General features: G+C 48.9%; 1 protein-coding gene and 1 long non-coding RNA gene across 4 annotated transcripts in view; one reads left to right on the top strand and one right to left on the bottom strand.

Moving 5' to 3' along the window:
- Positions 1 to 10,444, top strand: part of GRHL3 (grainyhead like transcription factor 3) — a 28,992-nt gene extending 18,548 nt beyond the window's left edge. The window contains exons 10-17 of the mRNA XM_051638239.1: positions 1,356 to 1,514; positions 2,116 to 2,194; positions 2,577 to 2,710; positions 3,578 to 3,612; positions 4,289 to 4,377; positions 4,509 to 4,594; positions 5,668 to 5,732; positions 9,608 to 10,444. Coding sequence (XP_051494199.1) covers positions 1,356 to 1,514; positions 2,116 to 2,194; positions 2,577 to 2,710; positions 3,578 to 3,612; positions 4,289 to 4,377; positions 4,509 to 4,594; positions 5,668 to 5,732; positions 9,608 to 9,722 — 762 coding nt within the window. The 3' untranslated portion in view covers positions 9,723 to 10,444. The remainder of the gene's footprint in view (positions 1 to 1,355; positions 1,515 to 2,115; positions 2,195 to 2,576; positions 2,711 to 3,577; positions 3,613 to 4,288; positions 4,378 to 4,508; positions 4,595 to 5,667; positions 5,733 to 9,607) is intronic.
- Positions 10,445 to 11,380: 936 nt separating this feature from the next.
- LOC127393293 (uncharacterized) overlaps positions 11,381 to 23,392 on the bottom strand; it is a 29,641-nt gene continuing 17,629 nt past the window's right edge. For 2 of the 3 annotated variants that reach the window (XR_007891431.1, XR_007891429.1), the window contains exons 2-4: positions 16,299 to 16,463; positions 14,771 to 14,916; positions 11,381 to 13,127 (exon numbers count right to left, since the gene is read on the bottom strand). This is a non-coding gene — a long non-coding RNA (uncharacterized LOC127393293). Of the gene's footprint in view, positions 13,128 to 13,588; positions 14,091 to 14,770; positions 14,917 to 16,298; positions 16,464 to 23,392 lie in introns of those variants that run through there. The other variant, XR_007891430.1, reaches the window with a different exon arrangement.

The raw sequence follows: 23,392 nt of genomic DNA, 5'->3' as shown, positions 1-23,392 counted from the left end.
ACTCTGGTTTGCTTTGGGATCTCAAGAAACCCTTCTTTTAGCCCAAAGGCCACCTTGGTCTTTTACAACCCAAGAGGTTAACAAATGTCTTCAAGGCAAAGTTGTCAGAAATGGAAATATGTCAGGTATGTGACAAGCCCTGGGGGCACCTCAGCAAAACTGGATTTAACTCTTAGCAGAAACTCTGTCCATGCAGTGGCCTGTGGCAGGTGAAGGTGAGACTTCAGAGAGCTGGGAGGGCTGGGAGCCTGACAGGAGGGGTCAGGTATTTGGGTCTCTAGCACCTGTTGCTTCTCTTCGTGCAATTAAACTTCACACCACAGTGTAGTGGTTGCTTTTCTCTGTGTAGGTACTGAGGGGCTCTGACATTAGGTTTCAGGGCTGAAATCCTCAGCCAAAGCCCTGCTGAGGGAGCTGTGGGAGCTTCTCCAGCTGCAAATCTGTCCCCAGAGCCCAGGGGAAATTTCAAGGTCACACAAACGAGCTGGTAATTTGGAGATACAAGGTGGATTATATCTGTGCTCAGCTTGTCTTCAAAAGTTTCGACTTGAGATAACTCCATCCTCATGATAAAGGAGGCCAAGTGTGTGATGAATATTTATTTCACCAGCAGCAATGATTTATAATTCCTCAAGCTGCAGTCTAGCCCTCCTCCCTTCCTCCAGGGCACTGCTGTCTGAAGGTCCCTTGTTCAAATGGAAGATCAAAAATTTCAGCAAGAGCATCCCAGGGCAGACTTTGCATCTGCTCTGCTTGTCTGAGCTGATGTGAGTGGGCAGCCTGAGAGTTAAAAAAGAGCTGGAGAAATGCAGTGGGAGGGGGGAAATGTGGCCAGGAAGGAGCTCTGGTTGTGCTCAGGTAGGAAACCAACAGCTCCCATGCTTGGCTGATGCCGTGGGGCTTGGAAGGGTGTCTCAGGAGCTGCTTTTCACAGAATCACACAGTGGTGGGGGTTGGAAGGGACCTCTGGAGATCACCCAGTCCTACCCCTGCCAGAGCAGGATCCCCCGGAGCAGATCCCACAGGAACATGATCAGTCTGGAATGTCTCCAGGGATGGAGACTCCACAGCCTCCCTGGGCAGCCTGTCCCGGGGCTCTGTTACCTTCACAGTCAAGAAGCATTTTCTCATATCCAGGTTCAACCTCCTGTGCTCCAGTTTGTCCCATTGCCTCTTGTTCTGTCACTGGACACCCCTGAGAAGAGTCTGGTCCCATCCCCTGACACCCCCTGTAGATACTGATCAGCCTTGATGAGATCCCACCCACTGCTGCTGCTCCTGCCCGCTGCTCTCACTGCTGTTTGACAATGTTTCCAGCATCAAGGAGCTGTATCAATCTCTGTCCCTATTTACAGGTATTTATTGGGGTGAATTGCCTGAGCACTGACTTCTCCTCCCAGAAGGGAGTGAAAGGTGTCCCCCTCAACCTCCAGATTGACACCTACGACTGTGGCCAGGGGAGCAGCCAGCTGGTGCACCGCGCCGTCTGCCAGATCAAGATCTTCTGTGATAAGGTAGAACATGGCTTTTCCACCAGCTTGTCCAAGGGGAGTCTTCAGCTGGTGGCCAGGGACTCCAGCAGAAAAAAAAAACAACAACCCAGAAAGGTTGTGAGAGTTTAGAACAGCCCAGAGGTCAGGGCTGAGGAACATAGATGAGCCCCCCAGCTGGGGGAGGCAGGACAGGCAGGAGGTGTCTGCACAGCTGAGGCCTTTGGAGAAGGGGCCTGAGAAAGTGTCCCCACATCAGACCTAGATGTGGTTGAGCCTCATCAGAAACTTTGGTTTTGACAAGTTTTTAAATAGCAGAAGAGGTGAGAATCTCCTTAGAAGGTCTCCCTCAGACTCAGGTATCTTCCCATGGAACAGCTTCTCACAGCGATTTTTTTATCTGTACTTTTCATTTTTAAAAGCAATTTTTATATTTTTTTAATTTATTTTTTTTTAACTTTACAAGTAGCAGGAAGTTCAGGACAGCCTGTAGAAGGTCCCTGAGATGAGCATTTTTTGAAAAAGGCTGCCCTTACCTTCCTGTGCTTACCTCCAAGAGGTGACCAGTGAACCCCCTCTTGTTAGAACTGTCATTGTCCTAATTTTTGCCTTCTCTTCCCCCCAGGGAGCAGAGAGGAAAATGCGGGATGATGAAAGGAAGCAGTTCAGAAGGAAAGGGAAATGCCTGGACTCCAATAACAATGGTCAGTGCTGGTTCCCTGACCCAAGTGGTGTTGAAATCCATGTCCTTTAACTGCCACAGGATCTGGCCCTGGCTCTTTCCAAGCCTGATGAAATCAGCCCTGTTCAGAAGCAGCTTGTCAGTCAGGTCCCTGCCTGGTGTCCTACCAGGACTCTCAAAGCCTTTATTAATACCAACCAACCTTCCTGGGTTGTCCTGGGGCCTGGGCAGGGAACCTTCCCCAAGGGAGGTAGCACTGGGCAAGCCCTGGAGACCTGGTTCTGCAGGGTCTTGCCTTTTTCCCAATATTTCTGTGGGGACACCTTGGGCAGGTGCTTTCTCTGCACGTAGTTGCCTCCTAAACTGCCATCTGAGCTGAGATGAACTGGACTTTCCATCTGTAGGTCTGAAAGGCTGTTTGCTCTCTGGCTTCAGAGGGAATGAAATCACGTTCCTGAGGCCAGAGACTGACCTGGAAACCCAGCCAGTCCTGTTCATCCCCAACGTCCATTTTTCAGCCCTGCAGAGGTGTGGCACGGTAAGTCCCTGCAAAAACAACCAACCTGTTCCCCCCAGATGTCACCCCCATCATTTCCAAACTGATCAGTCCCCACTTGTGTTATGTAAAAAACCAAAACCAAACCACAATTCTTCTGTGGAAATGTGGTGAAGGTGAAGACGTAGCTGTCAGGAGTGGCCTAGATAGTCATGCAACAGTGATGGGCAAGATAAGCTTCCCAGGTCCCTCCCAGCCAGATATTCCTCGGGTTTACAAGTATCATCTGCAGCTTCCACAGAGGACTGGAGAGGCAGCAAATATATCAGCAGAAAGTGAACTATGGAAAAATGCCCCCATACCAGACCCTGCATATGGGACATCACTCCCTTCTGCTGTGCCCTTCCCTATCCCCTTGAGCCTAGACCCAGTGTCCTCCAGGGCTCATCCATGTTCCCTCAAGAAACAACTGTCTCAGTTTGTCAGAAAGGGGGAAAAAGTCACCTCTGCCAGTACTGGAGCAGTGGCTGACAATCCTGCTGCAGTGGCTGCTGTACTGATGGATCAGCACCAAAACCAGGGACTAGAGGAATCTGGTTTGCATTCAGAGACCTGGCTGAGAAACTTGGTGCTTGATCCCAAACAGGTTATGAGATCTGACCTGCTTTTGGGTCTAGCTAGATATGTGCTCAGGTCTCTTCTAGGCAGAGAAGAATCTGGAGAGGTTCTTGTATCAGGTTTCATTTAATCTAAGAAACACGTATAGATGTTTGGGTTTAATTGTGTAGGAAAAAGGATGGACTGGGAGGAGGGAAATGATGGTTAAAATGTGCCCGTATTGCCCCCCCTTCACTGGCTCACCATGATACTATGCAAACTAAAAGATGAATCTTTCCTTTCCATTGCCAGGCACTCCCTCCTGCTGTTCCCAACTCTGCAAACAGGTAAGGAAGCAGCAGTTTGTATTTCCCACCCAGCAGCTGCTCATCCACAGGCAGCTCGTATCTGCAGGTGCAAAATAGCACAGCACAGTCTCTCCCTGGTGCCCTGCGTGCCAAAATAGGTGTTAAACTTTGGCCTAGGAGGGGCTGAAGGGCTGCAGAAAGCAGCTCCATTCCTTTCCCTCTCACTGAGCCTCTCCAGCATGAGTCTGGTCCAGGACTGTCCTGCTGCTCTTACTGAGACAGTGTTTGGAAGGGGAGGGGGAAGATCACAGAACTGTCACTGAATGGTTCAAGTCACCAGAGGCAGAAACTGCTGTAAAATAATCTGGAATGAAGCAGAAATCACACCTGTGGTGTGTCTGGAGTGGGCAGAACCAGTATTTTCCCCAGGCTTGCCCCACTCTAGTGCTGTCAAGTAGAGAAGCAGTGACAGGAAGGAACAAAAGGCATTTGTTTGAGGTGATACCAACCCCTGCCTGCACCCTCTGATCTTCCTGTGTGTGTTGGGCAGGAGGTTGCAGCTCTGGTAGACACTTGGCTGCACTAATTACAAACCCAATATTTAATTGTTGGATGTTGGAGTAATTGGTTGTTCAATCAGAAGTTCAGTGGCTGGGATGGTTTTGTTCCCTGCCACTGTTCTGTCCCCCTGAGAGCCTCGTGTCCCTCTGCTTAGGCTGCCCCTGAAGCGCAGCGGCGCCTCCTTCACCGAGGAGTTTGACCCGGTACCTCCAAAGCAAACCAAGGAAGAAGATCCTCAGAGAGGTAACCCCTGGGATGGGAACAGCTCTGGAATGTAGTCTCTCTCTGTCCTTACTCAAATAAGTTTGGATCTTGGGTTACACAAGGACAGGCTGCAAGGGGCCCTGGTCAGTGCTGTGCTTTCTCTCTTTCAGTCTTGTTGTACGTGCGGAGGGAGTCAGAGGAAGTGTTTGATGCTCTCATGCTGAAGACACCAGATCTCCAGGGCCTCAGAACAGCTGTAAGTGTTACCAAACTGCAGATAAAAAGACAGTGGGATTTGGTATCTAGGGAGCTGGATGTGAGACTGCTGATACCTCATGTCTTGAGAATGGAAATGGAAGTTGGGAGCAGCAGGTGAATTCTACCCACGGCTCCTGGCAGGGCTGTGTGTGTCAGTGCTGGTTAGAACACACCTTATGGCAAGATGTTTGGTTCAGATCACAATGTAAGTCCTCTCTTGTGACAACACATTCATATTTTCCATTGTAACCCACCCTTTCCATTCTCAAGGCTGCAGATGTGCAACCTGAAGCCAATTCTGGCCTCCTGCTGGAATTCCCTGTGTTGTGTTTGAGGAGCACACAGACATATTTCTGTGATGATTATCAGCAGCATCTCTGATAACCCACTTCTCCTTGGGGATTGCTGGGAAGAAAACAATAAACCTCCCAGATTTGGGGTGGCTTTATGGCTGCATTTTAAAGCTCTGTTGGTTTTACAAAGTTTTAAAATAGAGAGTTTGAAAAATGTCAGCACTGGGGATTTTTTCCATCTTCTCCCTCCCCCATCCCTCACCACACAGAGTCCAAACCCTCTATAGAAAATGCTTGTGGAAAAGCTACAAAGCTCCTGTGCCTGCCCTTGGGGAGCTGGGAAACTTTGCAGATCCACTAAAACCTGAGCAAAAGCTGCAGCCAGATCATCCACAGCAGACACAGTCAAACACTCTCTGGTTTGTCTCACCTTGGGATCCATCACCCAAGGAAAAGCCCCATGGCCTTCCTGCCAAAAGCATCAAGCCCTGAACAGGCCAGGGAATGAGAGAAAGGAAAGGAAGGTTATTCCCTAAGATCCTGGCCTGGCAGTAGGTGTGAGAAAGAGAACCAAGCCCCTCTGCCCCCTGCCAGACACAGGCATGTCCAGATCATCCTGTTCAGATCATTGCTTGGGCTCTTTCTTCCTGAGTAAAATGGGGGGGGTGGGGTGGGGAATCCTTTGCTGCTGAACACCCCTGGCTCTGTGTTATCTTTGAGTTTTCTCATGGGAATTTCATTTTACAAGTACAAAGAATTGCCATGTTTTCTCATGCAGATTTCAGAAAAATATGGGCTTCCTGAAGAAAGCATTTATAAAGTCTACAAAAAATGCAAAAGAGGGTAAGCTAATCTCTCATCTGCCTTTCTGCTGTGCCTCTAAAACCCCCTTCTCCTTGGTACCTGCCATAGGCTGAAGTGGCCTTTAACAAGATCATAAAAGCTAAAGCCATGGGAGGCTGTGCTATTTGGAGCATATAAAACTCAGATCTTTCTGGGCTTTAAAGATTTGGGATAATGCTTGTTTGTATTACATTTATTTGGAGTGCAAAGTTTCCCTAGGAAAGGAGGTTGGATGAAGGAGGAATTGTTTGGGTAGTTTAATGGGTGATCTTTTGTGTCTCAGTCTAAAAGCCTGAGGTTATGGAGAACTTATCTTGCTGCCATCAGAGAGGTAGAAATGTTTGCTTCTCCCAGCCAAGAGTCTGAATGTCCCTGGCTTGGAAAGAGACCAAACAAGAGCATGGGCACCCCCAGTGTGAAGAGGGGAGATCTGAAAGGGGAATGTCTGTTCCCAGCTTTGCCATCCCAGCCCAGGGAGGTCAGCAGGAAGCCTCATGCTCACTTTGGGAGGTGATGGGTCAGCCCCTCTGATGGGTCAGACCACACTGGTGGCTCTTGTGCAGCCCCAGCAGGGAAGTGCAGGTCCCACCTGAGCCTTGTCAGGGGCTGCTGGAAGCAGGTGCACCTGCACAGGCTGCAGGTGAGGGTGGCAGTACATGTGAGGTGGCTTCTCAAGTGATTTCAACCTGGTGTCTGTTAGTGACCCACCCCTGGGAATCTCCCCTGTGGCTGAGAGGGAAAAGAGCTCGTTTGCATGAGCTGAGGACCAGGTGCCCATGGAGGGCAGTGGCCTCGACATGGAGCCAAGCACAACTTCCAGAAACATTTTCTGGACTGAGAACTCCCTCTGGGTCGTCCTCAGCTCTGGCAGCGAGTTCTCCCTTCAGCTGATGGAAAGGGTAGGACTCATCATCTCCCAAGCTTATTTTCCTACAGTTAAATCCAGAGCCCTTCTTGCAGAGCGAGCGAGATACAATCAGGCTTTGCAAGCAGCAGTGACTGCCTGGGAGATGAACTCATTGTTGTTGCTGGCCCTGGTCCAGAGCTTGAGCATGGGGAGAGACAGGCAGAGAAGCAAGGCTGGTGACAGGTCCCACATTGTGCAGCCCCACTGTTCCCACTGGCACAACCCCCAGAGAGGTCCCTGCAGAACAAAACTAGGGAACAGAGGCTTTGGGAGCTGCGGGTTAGGCCGAAGCTCTGCTTCTGCATCTGCCTCTGGTGGCAGGGAGGTAAGAAAGTCCTTGGATGGGGGTGGGAGCTTCCAACTCATTTGCTGTCACTATAACTTGATCCCTGTGGGATTTGGCCTGTTTGCTTTGAGGGGAGCAGAGCTCAGGGAGGCTGGGGGGCAGCTGCAAGGTGGGGGGCAGTGGCTTCTGCTCCACACTGTGATGTGGTGTCACTGGCCTGGGGAGCTGTCACAGCTTGAATCCACAACTGAGCAACCTTTCCACATTTAGGAGGGGTTTTCAGTATGGTCTTAATTTTAAGATGAGGGATGGGCCATAGTGAGGTATCCACTTTTGCCAGGAGGCTTTTCCACCTGTCCTGAACCCAGGGCTCTCAGTGTCAGATGCTGCTCATCCACTAGCCCCAGAAATGGAAATTTTCTCCCCAGATAAAAAAAGCAACACTGAAGGCCTCAAGAGAGGGGTTGTCCCACACACCCTGAGTCAGAGTCTGGTCTTGAAGAAAAACAACTGTGAAGGACAGGGGTGGTCAGTTTATTATTCCAGCTTCAGGGCTGAGCCAAAACTCAGGTGTGTCAGCTGTGCTGGTGGCTTGTGCTGTGGCCACCACAGGTCATCAGGCTGTCATCAGACAACAGCTCTTCTCAGGCTCTCTGAGCAGCTGACTGTGAACATCTGCAGCAAGAGAGATCCCAGCACTGATGAGTCTGCAGGTGGACCAGGAAATGGCACTGCTGCAGGGGACAGGCCACCTCTACCCTGCTGTGCTTTGGTTTTGTTCATTACTTGATCTGATAAGTAGTGAGTGTTGTTTAATACCGACTGGGAGGGAAAGCAGGCAGCTGTCCCTCCCCAAAATGGAGGAGCAAAAAGGTATCTAATGAACAGGCAACAGCTGGAAATTAGATTGAAAAAAATACAAACTTTGACAGCTAATGTAATGATGGCTGGACATGCCTGATGCCACAGGGTACTGCTGAAGGGTGATTTTCTCCAGTCTGTTCAGTGGCAGGGTCAGACACTGTTTCCTGCTCCCCCAGATTTAATTTTCCTTTGAATAATTTTGTCCTATTGCTCCACCCTAAACAATCCTCTCTTGGTAATTACAGCTTGGGGCTCAGATCTTCATCTGGTGTAAACCAGTGAAGCTCAGTGGTACTACCTGGATTTACAGCAGGTGAGGACCTACTGTCAGCCCTGGGCCTCCTCAGAGGGATGAGCTCATTCAGATGAACTGAGTCTCAGGGTGACTCAAGAACAATAATAAGTAATTTCGTATCTTGGTGAGGTTTGGTCTAGAAAAACAATACAGGGCTTGGATTCCTAATCAACACTCCCTTGAGTCTTTTGTGGTTGAGAAATCAGATGGAAGGAAGGCAGTGAGAGACACAGGTGACTTCTTGGGCTTCCCGCACTAAGAGAGCCAGAGCAGCTGGGGCTTCTCTGTCACAAGACCAGAGCAGAGTGGACACGAGGGGAGAGCTCCAACCTTCCCCTCTGAAATCTGGGCAGGCTGGGCCGGGGCTGTGATGAGCCTGCCCTGCTGAGATCAACGGGCAGGAGCCAGGAACCAGGCACTGCAGCCCAGAGTGGCTGCCCTGACCTCCAAGACATTCCCTGAGGGACACCAGGGCCCCGTGTTTGTGCTTGTTAAACTGTTGGATTTGTTCAGATGCTCAGCCTCTTCTTTTTATTCTTTTTCATCTTGGCTTGTGGAGCATTGCACAATTAATGCTTTGCCCCATTTGTGACCCAGCAGGAACCTGGAGGGGATGTGCTTTCTGCAGAGAAAGATAATTTGCTTTCTTTGTTTCCTCCAAAGGGTTACAAATTTCCCAGCTGATTTCTGGGGTGATGCAAAGCTGCCCCGTTCCTGCCATGACAATAATGAGGGGCTCTTGCCTGGCACAGAACTGCAGCCTCAGGTTTAAATGGAAATGTTTCCTTCTCCCCGTGTCTCCGTGTAATTGATTCCAGCTCAGAGGAGCTGCGGGATCTGCAGCAGGGCTGGAGGGGTGTCCTGAAGCACGGGGAGGGATTTGCCAGCGGCTGGGCTGGGCTGTCTGCAGGTGCTCCTCGTGGAAAGGGCTCCCAAGCACCTCTCAGGGCACGTCTGCACGGGAGGTTGTTCTGTCTTATTCCAAACCACTTCCAGCTGCTCCCACAGCAGCCTCAGCTCGTTCAGAATTCTGCACCCCTAAAAGCACCCCAGCAAGAAGTGAGGAGTGAGCAGTTCTGCCCTAGATTCACACCCCGCCGTAATCCAGATGAATCTGCCTGTGCAGCAAACGCTGGGCACCTTGAGGGCAGAATTGTGAAAAGCTCTGTGGGATGTTCCTTTGTGTTGTGTCAGGGCTTTAATTAATTAATCCCGGCGGAGCCCCTCCGATTGGGTAGGGTGGACACTGGTGCCCTCGTGTGCCTGCCCAGGGCTGTGGCTCCTGGGGTGCGGCTGCAACGCGGCGCTGACCAGTAACAGGCAGGAAGGGAAATTTTTAGTGGGAATTTTGTGTTCCTGTTGGAGACGGCCACCCCTGTGCCACCAGGCTTTGTCACGGACGTTATTCCCAGTTCACAGCTGGGAATCCTGAGTGTGCCATAATGTCCAGCCCTCCTGACAAAGCTGCTCCACAAACCTTTCAATGAGCTGCCTCTGACCCAGCCGTTCTCCCTCTCCTGTAGGATCCTGGTGAACATGGACAACAACATCATCCAGCACTACAGCAACCACATGGCCTTTCTCCTGGACATGGTGGAAGCAGAGGACAAGTTCCAGATCATCCTCAAGGAGCTATAAGGAGCCGCAGGCAGCACTTACTGGGACTTCTCTCCAAGCTGGCAAGTTGGAGCCAGCAGAGCTCAGCCTCACCTTGTTGCCTTTACTTGAATTCACGGCCTCTGGGGAGAGCCTCGGCCCCGGGGGCTGCTTGGAAGATCTGATATCGATGTGAACGTGGAACTTCTCTCTGAGTTTATTATTATTATTATTTTTTATTATTATTATTTTATTTTATTATTTTATTCCCTTCTGGCGATGGGCCTGACCTTCAGTTTCACAGCTGGGAACGTGCAGCTCCACGACCAGAGCTGTCAGGGGAGCCTCTGCTCACTGTTTGCCTTGGCCCGTGGCTTTGGCTGGCTCCCAAACCTTCAGTCATGCAGAACCTTCAAGCCATTTCCAGCAGGGCTGAGCTCAGCTCTGAGCTTCTCTCTGTCCACAGAGACTTTCACAAGATGCCTTTAAAACTCACTGTTGAACGGACACTGGTTGCTCCCATCCCCCTGCCCTGCCACAGCTCTGATTGTAAATACCACCAAGGCCTCCATAGCCCTTGTTTATACATTTCTGATGTATTGTTCCTTTTATATTTTATATATGTATAAATATGCATTGTTTTATATTTGACTCAGTACGGTGACACAGAGCATTTCAAACACAGGCTGCTTCACATTTCTCTGTGAACTCCTTTTGTAGCTGTGTTGTTGGTTTTGTTGTTTTAGATATTCTGTAGTAATAAAGGTTGAAAGATGGAAAGTGAACTGTTTTCACCCAGCTCTGGAGTTGGAGCCAGGGCAGGGAGGTGACCCCAGAGGCACAGAAAGGCCTCAGGGTTGGTTTTGCACCACAGCGTGTTGAACAGCACGAGGAGTTTGTCTGTTAGGAACTGGCTCTCCAGCCATGACACAGATTTGGCGAAATTTTACACAAGTCAAAAAGAAATGCTCTGGTTTCCTGCTGCTGGCAGGGGGGGCAGCTCAGCCCTGTCCTGGTGAGATGGTGTCAGCTGTGCCCCCCACTTCCTCTGCTGCCCCAGTTGGCTGAACTCCTCACACCTGGTACCTCTCAACCTCCACCCTGTGCTGAAACCCTCTGCAGCTGCTTCCCGTTTAGGTAAAAAAAATCACAAGGGGAGCCCTGTGTTTTCTCATTAATCCTTTGACTAGTGAAAACTGGAGACTTTCCTCTTTCCTCTCCTTCATCCTCTGCTTTTCCTGTCCATGTCAAAGGGAGGTGGACCTGAGTCTCATGGCTGGGGAAGAGAGAGCAGCTCTGCTCCCACTAAGAAAGGGGTTTTGAAATGCTGAAACTCATCAGGCTGCTGAATTTTTGATGACTTAAGTGTTGTTATCACACTGAGGAGGGCCTCTAAGATGAGGCTCAGATAATTTTGAAGGCTTATCATCCCTTGATGATCTCTCCCAGCACTCTGCACTCCTTCATCTGGGAAACTCCTTCTTCAGCAGGATTTCTTGGATGCAGCCTTGGTGCCTATGCTCTTGCCATAGCAGAATCCCAGCTCCAGTTGCAAACAGGTCCCCCAAGAAACCCCCCAAAGGCTTGGTGCTGATGGCTGTGACCCCCACAAGTCCCCTGGCAGCCCTGCTGTGTCAGGGAGACACAGGGGCTCTGCAAGAGGACTCCAGGCCCAGGGCACCTGGCCAGCACCCCCTCCATGGGGTTGCTCCTGGGGAGGGTGATGGGATCCTGCCCGGCCACAGGGACAAGCTCTGGCTGCTCAGGTAAGCTCAGAGGTTTCTCACTGCCTGTGGGAGAGGGAGCACCCAGCCCCTCAGACAAAGGGGGTGGGTGGATTAGGGAGAGCCCTGTGCTCTCCACAGCACCAGAGAGGCCTGGAGACAAGGAATGGGTACAAACAGCAGATGGATAGAGCTGTGGTACCCAAGGACTTTCTCCAGCTCTGTGCAGGGGACTGGTGCTCTCCCTGTGAGCTGCCTGGCCCTGGCAGAGGCCTTGCGGGAACCTCTGGGAGCTGAGGCTGCTTGTTCTGCCAGACAGGACAGGGCTGGGAGGGCTGCAGCCAACTGTGGGGCTTTTGTGCACTGTTGGGGCTCTGGTGACCTCTCAACCCTCAGTGGGTTGTTCCAAAGGTCTGGTTTTGGGGTAATCTCCTACCAGTGCAAACACAGCACTACCCAGCTTATTCTCCTCTCCATCACACCAGTCTAGCTCCATTGACTCCAGCAGTGTTACTCTTGGTTTACAACAGCAGAATTTATGTCACTGGCACTTTTAGGTTCCCAGCAGAGCAGTGATGGATTTGGTTGGGTTTTACAGTGCTCCATTCCACCCTGGCTGTGAACCCATCCTAAGTTTTGCTGGGTGAGAACTGCCCTGGCTGCAGCCACGTGTGTCTGCACAGTGCAAGTGACTCCCCCCACTTTCTGTTGATAGGATGGAAGCAGAGAACCAGGCCCTTCCCTGCAGGTTCTGGCGCTCTCGGGCTTGTACCACAGCGACTCTGTAGTGTGCAGGGACAGGCGGGTTGGCTCACAGCAGGCTCTGGCACCGCCCCCTGCCCAGGGTGGGTGTTTTGCTGACTGGCTGAGTATCGTTCATCCCTTCCAGCAAAGGCGAGTTGCAGGAGAGGTTGCGTAAAGCAGAGCTCCCAAATATGTGAGAGCATTCTTGACTCTTTGCCCGGAGCCCACCAGTTCCTTTTGAAGATTAAGATAGGAGCGATGAAGGCGATTCACCCCTGAGCCAACAAAGGTCGTGTGAAAGTATGAAGCTGCTTGTGTTTTGCAAAGGGTTCATCGTGACAAATGAGAGCAGCTTCCTCTGCAGCCCTGGCTGCTCTGAGCAGTCAGCAGCTGGTTTGTGCTGACTCCAGTTAGAAAGGCTCAAGTCAACTGGTGTGTAAAGTGTGCCAGGCAGTGTCAGGGTACACAGGGAGGTGACACGTGTCCTGCTGCCCTGTGCCAAGGCCTGTGCTGTGTGGCAGAGCCAACATCCATCCTCTCAGCGAGGGTGGTGCTCAGAGGGGCAGGATTTGCCCACAACTGCTCTCCTCAGGTATTCCTACCCTGATAAGAAGGGACTGCTCAGCAGGGTAATGTCTCCTAGGGACCTGTTTTTTGCTGAAAATGTTGAGGAGTTTTTTTGCAGTCCCCATTGATTGTAGTAAATCAACACCTACAAAACTGGAAGCTTTCAAACCAGCTTTAGCTAATGATCATCTAATGTACAGCACCAAGTACTGCTTATGAGCTGTGGGTGAGCCACCTGGGGACAGGGCTGCTCCCTGTCAGGCAGTGTGTGCTCTGCAGGGTTTGACACGGTCCTGTTGGAGGATCCCTGCTCTGGTCTCCTGGTTCTTGCTGCTCACAGGCCTGGGAGCTGCTTCCTCCCATGGCTGTAAATGGAGGAATTGCTTCCCAAGTGCTCTGGCTGAATAAGCACCTGCCAAGACAGGGATGAATGAAAAAAGAGAAACGCAGCAGGTTGTGAGCTGAGTTGTGCAAGAGCTCTGGTATCCCCAGTGCTGGGCGGGGGTTCTGCTCCTCACTTTACAAATAACACCCAGTTTCTGTGTCTTTATTCATGCTTATTCATTCCTTGCATCATCAACTAAGCAGCTGAGGATCTCAGTGCGTGGTGTGGTTCTCCATGGTTTTCCTCTATAGCTAGAGGGAAAAACAGCATCCTGTGTTATGTTAGGACACCCACATGTTGTGTTTGGAGGTGCCCTAGTGCTGGGTCAGGTATTGGAGAGGATCAAAGCCAGAGGAGAAGAAATAACAGCACTGTTGCTCGTGACTGCTCTTCCAGCCCTCAGTGACCTCCCAGGAGGAATTAAGAATCCTCGGTGAAATAAACAGGGCAAGGAAAATGACTAACTGAAAAAATAATGTTACTTGAGCCTGGCATCAATTAGCCAACGGGCACTGAGGGACAGGATCCGCCCAGGCTGAGCTGAGCTCTGCCTCCACCCCCTGACAGCTCCCTATCCCTGCAGGAAAGAACCGCTCAGCACAAGAGGACTGCAGCGGTGTTTGTCATTGCAACAAGCCTTGTCCCTGCAGCAGCCTCTCTCATATCAATGCCAATGTCAGAGGGTCAACATTCATCACAGTTCCTTGTGTGAGCTGTTGCTTTGCTATTGAGGAACAACAGCAGTGGTGACTGGCCCTGGCTGGAGGGCCTGGTGGCAGGTGTGTAAGTCGGGGAGTGTTTAACCCCCTCCTCACTGAGGGTGGGTCCCTTCTCACCAGGCTTTTCCTGCTTACAAGCTGCAGGGTGTGTTTCGTCTCCATTTTCCTCAGCTTTTTGTCAGGAAAACTCTGGTGAAGCCAGTGGAAGACAGGACAGCCAAGAAGACAGTGCTCCATCATGCAGCTCTCCAGCTGGCCAGGGAGACTTTCTCTACTGGGAGAAGACATACTATAGTGTTTGTCTTCTCCTCTGTCCCTGCAAGTGCTCATGACTTCCAGTCAAACAGAAGAACATTGCAGGTGAAATGTCTGTTGTACCAACAGCCAGAATCCTGTGACAGTTTTACACACGCACCAGAACTCACAGAACCTGTTTGTCCAACCACTGACAGTCAGGGATACTTTAATGGCCTTGACATAGCAAACAGGCTTTTTTCAATCTTGCCTTTAAAAATAATATTGTAAAATATGGATGAACAAGTTGGATAAGGAGCTGGCAGTCAGAGAGCTAGTGCTGCTCCTGCCACGCTGCTGCTGAGTGACCCTTTGGAGACCACTCAGCCCAGATTGGCAGTGATGTTAGACCATCTAAAGGTGTCAGGAGATACCGTGCTCTCACCTTCTAAGAATCTAGACCCTCGGTGCTCATCATAAACCTACTGTCTCCCATTCACAAAAGCTCTTACATGCCTTGTGCTACCAATGTAAGTGCTTTTCAGAACGGTGTGTGTGTGTCCCCAGATGTCCACATGCCTTTGCAGTGGTGCTCTCCTAATTTCTGTGCTGGATTTTTGGGGGTTTTTTGCCTGCTCAGGAGGCAGTTGTGCTGTTTTAGTCACATTTGTGTTTTGCTATCTCTATCAGTGAGAAATACTTCAGAATAACTCTTACCTTTACCTGGTCCAGGGAACCTTTCTTATGATCTGCTCCCTGTGTTTAGGGCAAACACATCACTTCAGCAGTCCTGCTGTGGAGACCCTTTGTGATCCATAAGGTCCTATGCCCAAGGAAACCAGGGTCTTTACAAGGTGGGATGGCTGGAGCAGAGAGAGTTCAGCAGAATTTGTGCCTGTGATTTTGTGAGGAACTTGTCCCCCCCGATGGGGTTTTATGTCTGGAAATCCAAGCTGTGGTTTCTGTTAAGTGCCTTGGGAGGTGGATGCTTTATCCTCCTAAGCCAAAATCTTTGGGCAATGATCTGGGGAAAAAAGGCTCCAATTGCAATGCCAGAGCCAGCCTGCTTTATTTATTGTAAAATACAAAGACTTGCCAGTGGTGCAGCCCCTGCAGAGACCTGGCTGCTCAACACTGCACTGCAAGATAGCACTGAAACCAACGCAGCTCCTCCCATTCTCTCCACTGACTGAAACGGGAGAGGGAACAGGCTCTAACCCCAGCAGTTGGGTGGGGAGTGGTTTTGTTTTCTGATATTCTCTCCACATATTTAATTTGCCCTTTCCTCTAGCCCTGTGTCCTCATCCAGTGCCCCCTGGCATTGCTTCCCTTCCAGCTTCCCACTCTTTCTACAAAACCCCTGTTTTAAGAGACAAGTGCTGAGAGATGTAGTAAAGATACAGCTGTTGGGTAAGGAGAGCCCTGGGCTTTCTCATGTTCTCATTCTTTTCCACGGTCAGGAATTTATTGTTGATCTTAATCTTAGGCCAGGCAACGTCACTGCATGGTGGCAATAAATTTACTTGAACAATTTGCTGATAGGCAGATTTATTTGTCTTCTCATAAGGGGGAGGAGGGCTTGGGAGAAGACAGTTTCCTTTTGTGCCTTTTAATCTCTTTGAAACAAGCTGTAGGATGGAATATATGGGAATGGCAGTTCTGGCTTGAAGGAAGTGAAGTTTTACAAACCTCTTTCCAGCTTTAATTCCCAGCCTTAGCAGGGGCTGAGGAAATAACCTGGTTTACCCACAAGGCTCCTTGAGCTGCTGTGCAACCACAAGCATCCCTCACAGTGATTCCCAGATTTGGCTTGTTATGCCCAGTGTGCTCCTCTGGGGATGAATTTAGGCCCTGGCAATGCAGAAGGAACACAGCCCAGTGCTTAAAGCCTCTGCCAGGGATGTGCAGGAATTTTTTCCAGGTCATGTGTGCTTTGGCTTCTTGCTCTGTACAGTGGGGGATAAGAAATTACCCCTACATCATAAGGGTGGTGCAGTATTTAATTACTGTTTGTAAATGTCTGAGAGATCCTCTGATCCAGGTCCCTGACATGCTCCAGGCTGTGACCAGCCCACACTCCCTCCAAGGCAGCACTGTGACACTTCCCCCTCTGGGTGAGCTCCAGCAAACCTGGGGCAACAGCTGGCCACATTGGGCCAGTATAGTGGGACACTGTGGGATCACTCTCCTGCTTGGTATTTCCGTATGTCCCGCCAAAGTGGTGTGTTTTCCAGGCTGGACTTACCTGAAAGGAGTTTTCTTTGCTTCCCTGGTAGGTTTAGTGGCTGGCAGGTTGCAGGCTCTGGAGTAAATCCATCCATCCTTGTTAGGTGGGAGGGCTGTGTCTGGCAGCAAGATGTTATAGCCTTGGGAGACACAGTGGTGAGGGAATTGTTGATGTGTTAGTGACCTACAAAACAAACAGGAAAGGGATGTAAATACCAAGCAAGGCCACAACGGTGGCACTGAGCAAAGAGAGTGCAGCAGGCAGGGAATGTGACAGGAGGAAAAGGAACCGGTATAACTGGACTGTGGGGAAATCACTTCTGGGTTTAAAAAGTGCTGTCCTGGGCAGAGGTAAATTTCGAGGGACACTGATAAGGCAACACTAAACTTTGTCCTGAGCACAACAACCAGAGACATTAGCAATTTTAAAGCATCAAACAAGAGGAGAACTCACTCATGGTATAACTTGTAAGATAAGCTACAAAGCTATGTGTCCTCATACTCCAGGTCTCAAACCTCACCAGGCACTGGGCCAGGAACAGACTTCTTGTGCAGCTAGAGCACTGTGGAGCTTGGTCCATTATCCACTAATGTGGCTTCTCCTGAAGCCTCTAGCATTAAACACTGAGTTGTGGGAACATTCTAGTGATTCCTTATGGCTACTGAACAGCGTCAGGATGGTTTCTGGATGGTTGTCTAAGCAGAGAGACAAGGGGACCTCTTGGAAGGGAGACTCAGTAATGTCTGGACACCTGCTTAAATGTGACATGCCTCAAGGAGCTCTGAGTGACCTGAATTGGTGTCCACTGGAGCTCTGCACCCTGGAGAGCCAGAACCAACATCACCAGTAATGGTCTCTCCTCCCAGCTCAAGGCTCAGTTACATGGAGGCCATTTTCCTAATTTTTCCAAATGTCATCCTATTGTGGTTTAGGACATAAACACTGCTTGGCTAGAAGTGGTGTTGCTTTGCTTGCAGAAATCCATAGAGGTCTGGTGCAGAAAAAGAAAAAAGGGCTTTTGAATGCCTTGGAATTGACTTCACCTGTGAGTAATCACCAACAAATGAAACCCCACATTTAAAATCCAGGGGTCTCCATTGTGAGAGGTTCTAATGATCCAGCTGTAGGCAGTGCCTAGAATAGTCATGATCTTTAACTGGCTTATTTTAATACAGGGTTTGGTCCCAGAGCCTTGAGGACAGCTCAGGACACCGTTTTCTTTTTCTCACCCATTTTTTTCCCCTCAAATATTCATCATATTTCAGCTGTCACTGCCTCAAAAGCAGATCCTCCAGTTAACAGACAAAAGTTTCCTTCTGCCCAAGTGAGAGCAGTGACCATGTAAAGACTGCAGGGTCTGCCCTTCTTTTATCTTCTCAAATGTCTCTTTGTCTATAGTCATAAATTATCAGACTCTGCCATCTTTTAAATAGATAGTTTCCTGTTCTGCATCTTGTAGGTTAGATATTATCTCCTACAGTAAATCATGAGTCAGTGATTAATTCAAGAAGGCCGTTCCCAGGAGCAAATTCTTACAATGTTAAAAATAATATGATGTGAATCCATTAGAGTATGATAGAGAAAATAATTATGGCCTGCAAACTAGTTTAATCAACTTAGAACATGCCGGGGCAGATACTCAGTTGGAGTGAGTCATTATAAGAAAGTTCATAGTCTTGGTGTATGGGTTGTGTGAGTGAACACGATTACTCCATGTCAGCTGAGACTCAGTGACTCTCTGCATGTGCTCCTTGCACACCCAGATTGTGAGGTAAGACATGTTGGGTTTTTGTTGTTGGTGGGTTTTTTTTAAACACCTTTGCTGATGTTTAAACTATATCAAATTACTTTACAAAAGCTTGAATAGCCTCAAGAACATGCATGCAGCTCGTTAAGATGTCTCAGCTGATGAGTGGCAGCTTATTAAGCTTATTACATTGTGTTGTCTGCACTCTGTCTTCAACACCTGTGCAAAGTCATCAAATATTAGAGTCAACAAGCTCTGCCTCACCACACAGTGGCTGGATCTAGCATCAAGGAGCAGTTTGAAAGGGCACAGCTTGCTAGGAATTGGCTGCACTGCAGACATGCTGTGCAGAAAAAGACAAAAACTCTCCTTAAAGAATAACAAACCAATCCAAAAGTAATTGCAGCTAGAGCAAGACACCATTGAAGGAACAGGAAAGTCTATTAGCAGTGTGTATATTATTATAAACTATCTGATAATTGTTAATAACACTTGGTGTTTTGTTAATGTCTTCCATATCTCAGGACACACACTGAATTCCTGTGGATTAAAGCTTACAACACCCCAGTGCAGCCTGGTCACCGTGGCATGGGTGGGGAGCAGCAGGCACAGAACAGTTAAGTGACTTACCCAAGGGTGAATCCACAGGAGGTTCAGGAACTGAACCTGAGGGCTGGGTCCTCAGCTGATACCAACTGGCACAGCTCCACAGCAAGTGGAAGGGCACAGACAATTACATCAGTGGTACGTACACAGACCTGAGTCCCTGCTCGGAGGGTGAACCTCAAAACCTGTTACTGATGAGACATTCACCTGCCTCGAGCTGCTTGGCAGAAGCTCCCGATAACCAGCAATGCAGATCAGGTTTCTGGGGTGAAAACTCAGGGGATGCTTCAGGGTCTTTCAGTATCAAAGCCAGAGCTGTGGCAAGGACTGGGGTTGCTGCTGTCCCACGGGATGTGTTCCTTCTTCCTCCCTGGGTACTGATGAGTTGCTCAAGGTTCACAGCAGCTTGGGCTATGCCTTCAGCATGGTCAGACAGCACATCATGCCCAAGCACCTGACCTGCCTTCGTGCTTGTTTGTTCAGATCTTAGAGCCAGGCTGCCCACAGTGGCACAGAGCTCCAGATCATCAGGCTCAGTAAGGGATATGGTTTAGTTAAGGACTTGTCAGTGTTAGGTTGATGGCTGGACTCGATGATCTTTAAAGTCTTTTCCAACCAAGGTGGTTCTGTGAGGTACCTGGAACAAAGCTCTGGGCTGCTGCAGCTGCCCTGAGAGCTGCACCCCAGCTGAGTTGGTTACAGCTGGTTCCAATCTCTGCTGGAACATCAAACCTCTCTTCACAAACCTTACAGGGGAGCTGCTCCCCCTGCCTTGTCCTCCCTTGCAGATCTTGCACAGCACTGACTGGGGGCTGCACTGGGGAATTTCTCAACCCTCCTAGCAAGGGGCTGTTGAACGTTAAAGTTTCCCCTGTGAAAGAGGCATATTTCTTAGCACAGACCAAAACATCCCAATTCTTTTAGGGACAACTCTGAGAACAGTGACCCTGGCCCAGAGCAATGGTCCATACATATCAATATGTACCTAAGCAACTTTTAAACCATGCTTACAATTGCTCTTACTGGGCTTATGGCTGCGAGTTCCACAAATTAACTACTATTCTTTATTTTCCTATTTGCATATCTGTTGCTCCAAACAGCTTTTGTGGGGAATTACCACCCCAGTTTACAAATGGAGAATTAACAGTTTGTACAGTTACTTCCTTCTTTCAAGTTTACATTTATTGATTTTTAAGTTTATGATGATACTCTTCTGTTTTTTATTATATGGGAGCAGCTCACTATTTAATTTTTCTTAATTATCTCACATACATTTCAAGCCACCTTATTTGCCTTCTCTCTAAATTAAACCTTCAGTGTTTTCAGTCTTTACTGAGACTCTCATGATCTTTGAGGTCCCTCCAAACCAAATCATTCTGGGATCTTATATCTTATTTTTCTTAATTGAGTCTATTTCTGTTGTAGCCTTGTTTTTTAGAGTTATGGTGGTCAGAACTAAAGATGACATTCCACCTGAAGATGCACCAGCAGCATAAATGAGAGTATTATTGTATTTCTTGTATCATTTCCCAAGTCATCACTTACACCCCCAAAGTAATTGTTAATTGATGTGTCTTCATTGTTTCAAAATTATATAATCTTTTAATGTAAGTCTCCAGCTAAAAGGAAAACTGAGTATTTCTGACTATGAGGGAGATGAAATTTTTCTGCTGCCTACATGGCAATTTGTATAGACTTGGAGCCATAAAAAAATCTAAAATGTCACCTGTAACATCTGAGTTGGACCTAATTAATTCAGCGTGTGGGCAGGGTGCATTTGGTGCAGCCACCACACCCTTCCTGACTGTTCTCTTTCTGGGCTTTTCAAAAAAGAGGATTGGGAGGGATTCTATTTATAGAGCCAAATAAATCAAAACCTGCCTGTTTTGTACATGATACCTCCAGCTTTTCAGGCATGGTCCCTTGAAGTGCTGAATGTCTTTGGTAGCATATCCTACTTCTGCCAATCCCAGGGAAAAAGTGGGATTTGGGAGGTCTGGGCCAGTACAAAGTGAAAGAAATAACTTTGTACTAACACAAATATGAAAGGATTCCAGTATGTAGGATGCAAAGTGCTGAAGTTCCTGGTCTTTGAGATCATTCTGCCATTATGTGAACTCCATTCATTGTCTGGTCTGCCAGTTAGCAATGGAAAATGTTCTGGAAGTACCTGAAGTTACTTAGTTCCTGTTCTGGTGACTTGAGAGTTGGATTCTGACAATGATGAGTTGTCCCCCCAAAAAAACCAGCACAGGCACAACAGTGGGGGAAAGAGGATAAGATGCAGGGGACTGAAGAACAAAGCAGTGTGGATTTGAGAGCAGACAAGAGTAGTCTGGGCATTATCCCACTCATGCAAAGACACGAGGCTGAAGGAAGTTTGCTGCAGGATCAAGGAGGAGCATGAAAGAGGCAGGGTTAAAAGTGGGGAAATGGAACTCTGCGTAAGACAAGCTTAGGGTTGATTAAAAACCACCCTCCAGACAGGACCTGTGGTGGTGGCCACAGAGCAGCAGCCCAGGAGTGACTCCCTCCCCCTCAAGAAACAGCCAGAAGGGAGAAGAACGGAGGCTCCTGCTCTGCTTGGTCTTGCAGAAGAGAAGACTAAAGGGAAGAATAGCTGGGAGTGGGCAGGCAGTGCTGTCTGCTGGAGAAGATGCTGTTGATTTACAGTGAGATCATGGGCAAACCACTCCACCAGTCTGTTTTTCCACTGCAGCTGAGCTGTTTTCTGCTGCATGCATGGACAAGTGTAACTTTGCTGCTACAGTGCTAAAAATAACGAAAGCCAAATATGAGCCACTTTCATTAAAACTGGGAGAGTGTTGGAGGGAATTGGATCCCAGGTCTCCAGTTCTTGTTATTTGCACACGGAATCCTTGTGGATCTGGCCTTCCTCATAAAAATGGCACCTGAGCTATAAAGCAGATGGTCACAAATAATCTTTTTCCACATATTTTTTCTTTGTAGGGAAATGCTTCAGGACCAACCAAAAGAGCTGAGGTATGGGATGCAACTCTGGGAATTTCAGCACAGCTGCTCTGAATTACAGGGTGTTTCAGTTCAGCCCCTCTGGGATACTCCTGGAATGCCAAACTTGGAGAGAGATTTGTGAAGATGTGGTCTGAGGGCTTGTCCACAGGGAGAAGGCAGGGATCCTGAGCTAGCTAGTTTTTATCAAGTAGAAGCAGAACAGACACTGCTCTGGTCTTCAGTTTGCATCTCCACATGGCCCTGGAAGCCCTGCCACGTGCTTGAGGTTCCCCACCCTGTGCTCCACGGACAAGAAGGTTGTGCTGAGGAAAGCAAGATTGGTTCAGTTTGCTACAACTGGCTATGAAAATTGCAGCAGGTTTCCAAAGCAGCTGATAAAAAACTGCATCTGCAAGCTCCATTCCCTGGTGTTGCCCAGGCTTGGCTGCTCCTGCTGACCAGCCTGCGGAGGCTTGGATGGAGTCCCATGCTCAGCCCTGCCCCAAAAAAGGGGAGTTAATACTGGATTAACACCTTCCAGGAGAGCACGTGTCAGGGAGACAGCTCCAGAGCCCTTCTCCCATCCAGTGCATCCAGCTCAGGGTTTGGCATGTCCACCCTCACCTCAGAGGTGTTGAAAGTAATTGGAGATTAGACATCTACATGCCCTTGGAAATGCACCTCCTGCTAAGGTGACTCCACCACTCCGTGCCCTCTGAATCATGCTCTGGTAACACAAGGGGTGCTGAGCTGTGAGTTAAGTCCCTGAAACATTGTGTGAAGTTCAGCTTGTGGTACCTGTAGGGATGTGTGAAGACAGGGGTAAACTGGCAGGGCTACAAAAGTGGGTCAGCTCACCTGTCAGGTATTCTAGGTCACGTAGCAAAAGAGGCAAATAAGCTCTTTACACTGCCTAATTTACAAGAGAGGTATACTTTGTGTGCTGGCATTTATCCCTGACTACCGTGCTAAAGGAATGTGTTCCAAAATGGCCTCTGCTGACACAGGTGCTTTTGATGGAAGAAAGTCAGCAGCCCCCAGATGGTCTAGTGTAAATGGATCTCGTGCTTCCCCTCCCCTACCTGGTGCAGTAACTTTTCTCTAGGGATAAAGCTTAAGAAAGACTCAGCCAAGCCCTTGTGTAGCTTGTGTTTTGGCTTCCTGCCTGCTCTGCCCTTCAAGCAGGAAATTCTCAAAGGGAAGGGAGTGCTTTGTGAAGCTACCTTAGGACTCTGCCTCTTCTCTTTTAGTCAGAACTTAGCATCAGGTCATCTGGAACTCCTGGAAGATGACCAGACAGACTGATGGCGCCTACAGAAGGTATTTAAGCAACTTCTCTGCCTTGATCATTTTCCCTCATCTTTTGTCCTTTACGTCCTTGATTGCTGTTATTCAATCCTGAGATAATACACTCCTGATATCACTGAGATGGGAGAGACAAGCAAGGAGGAAGAGATCAAAGGGAGGAGAAGAAAGAGACAATACCAAAGGCAGAAGAAGAAAGAGGGAAGATGCCAAATACTTCCTTGATTTACCTACTTTACATACCCAGTACACAACGTTTCAGAAATTCTTAATATACTTCACTTTCCGAGCTGTGGGGTTACCACGTAGTCACCAGGCAGCAGGAGGCTGCCAGCGGGGGGGCAGGGGCTTCCTCCTTCTACCAGCAGAGGAAGTAGCTCGAAAGCTGCGTCCAGAAATCCCAGGAGGCCCTTGGCAACTGTGAGTGTTGGCTGGACTTGAAAAAGAAACCCTGCAGAGTGCAGGCTGTGAAAAGTCTGGT

Source organism: Apus apus, chromosome 21, assembly GCF_020740795.1.
Source record: "Apus apus isolate bApuApu2 chromosome 21, bApuApu2.pri.cur, whole genome shotgun sequence".
NCBI classification, from domain to species: Eukaryota; Metazoa; Chordata; class Aves; order Apodiformes; family Apodidae; genus Apus; species Apus apus.
This window is presented reverse-complemented; position numbering and strand designations above follow the sequence as displayed.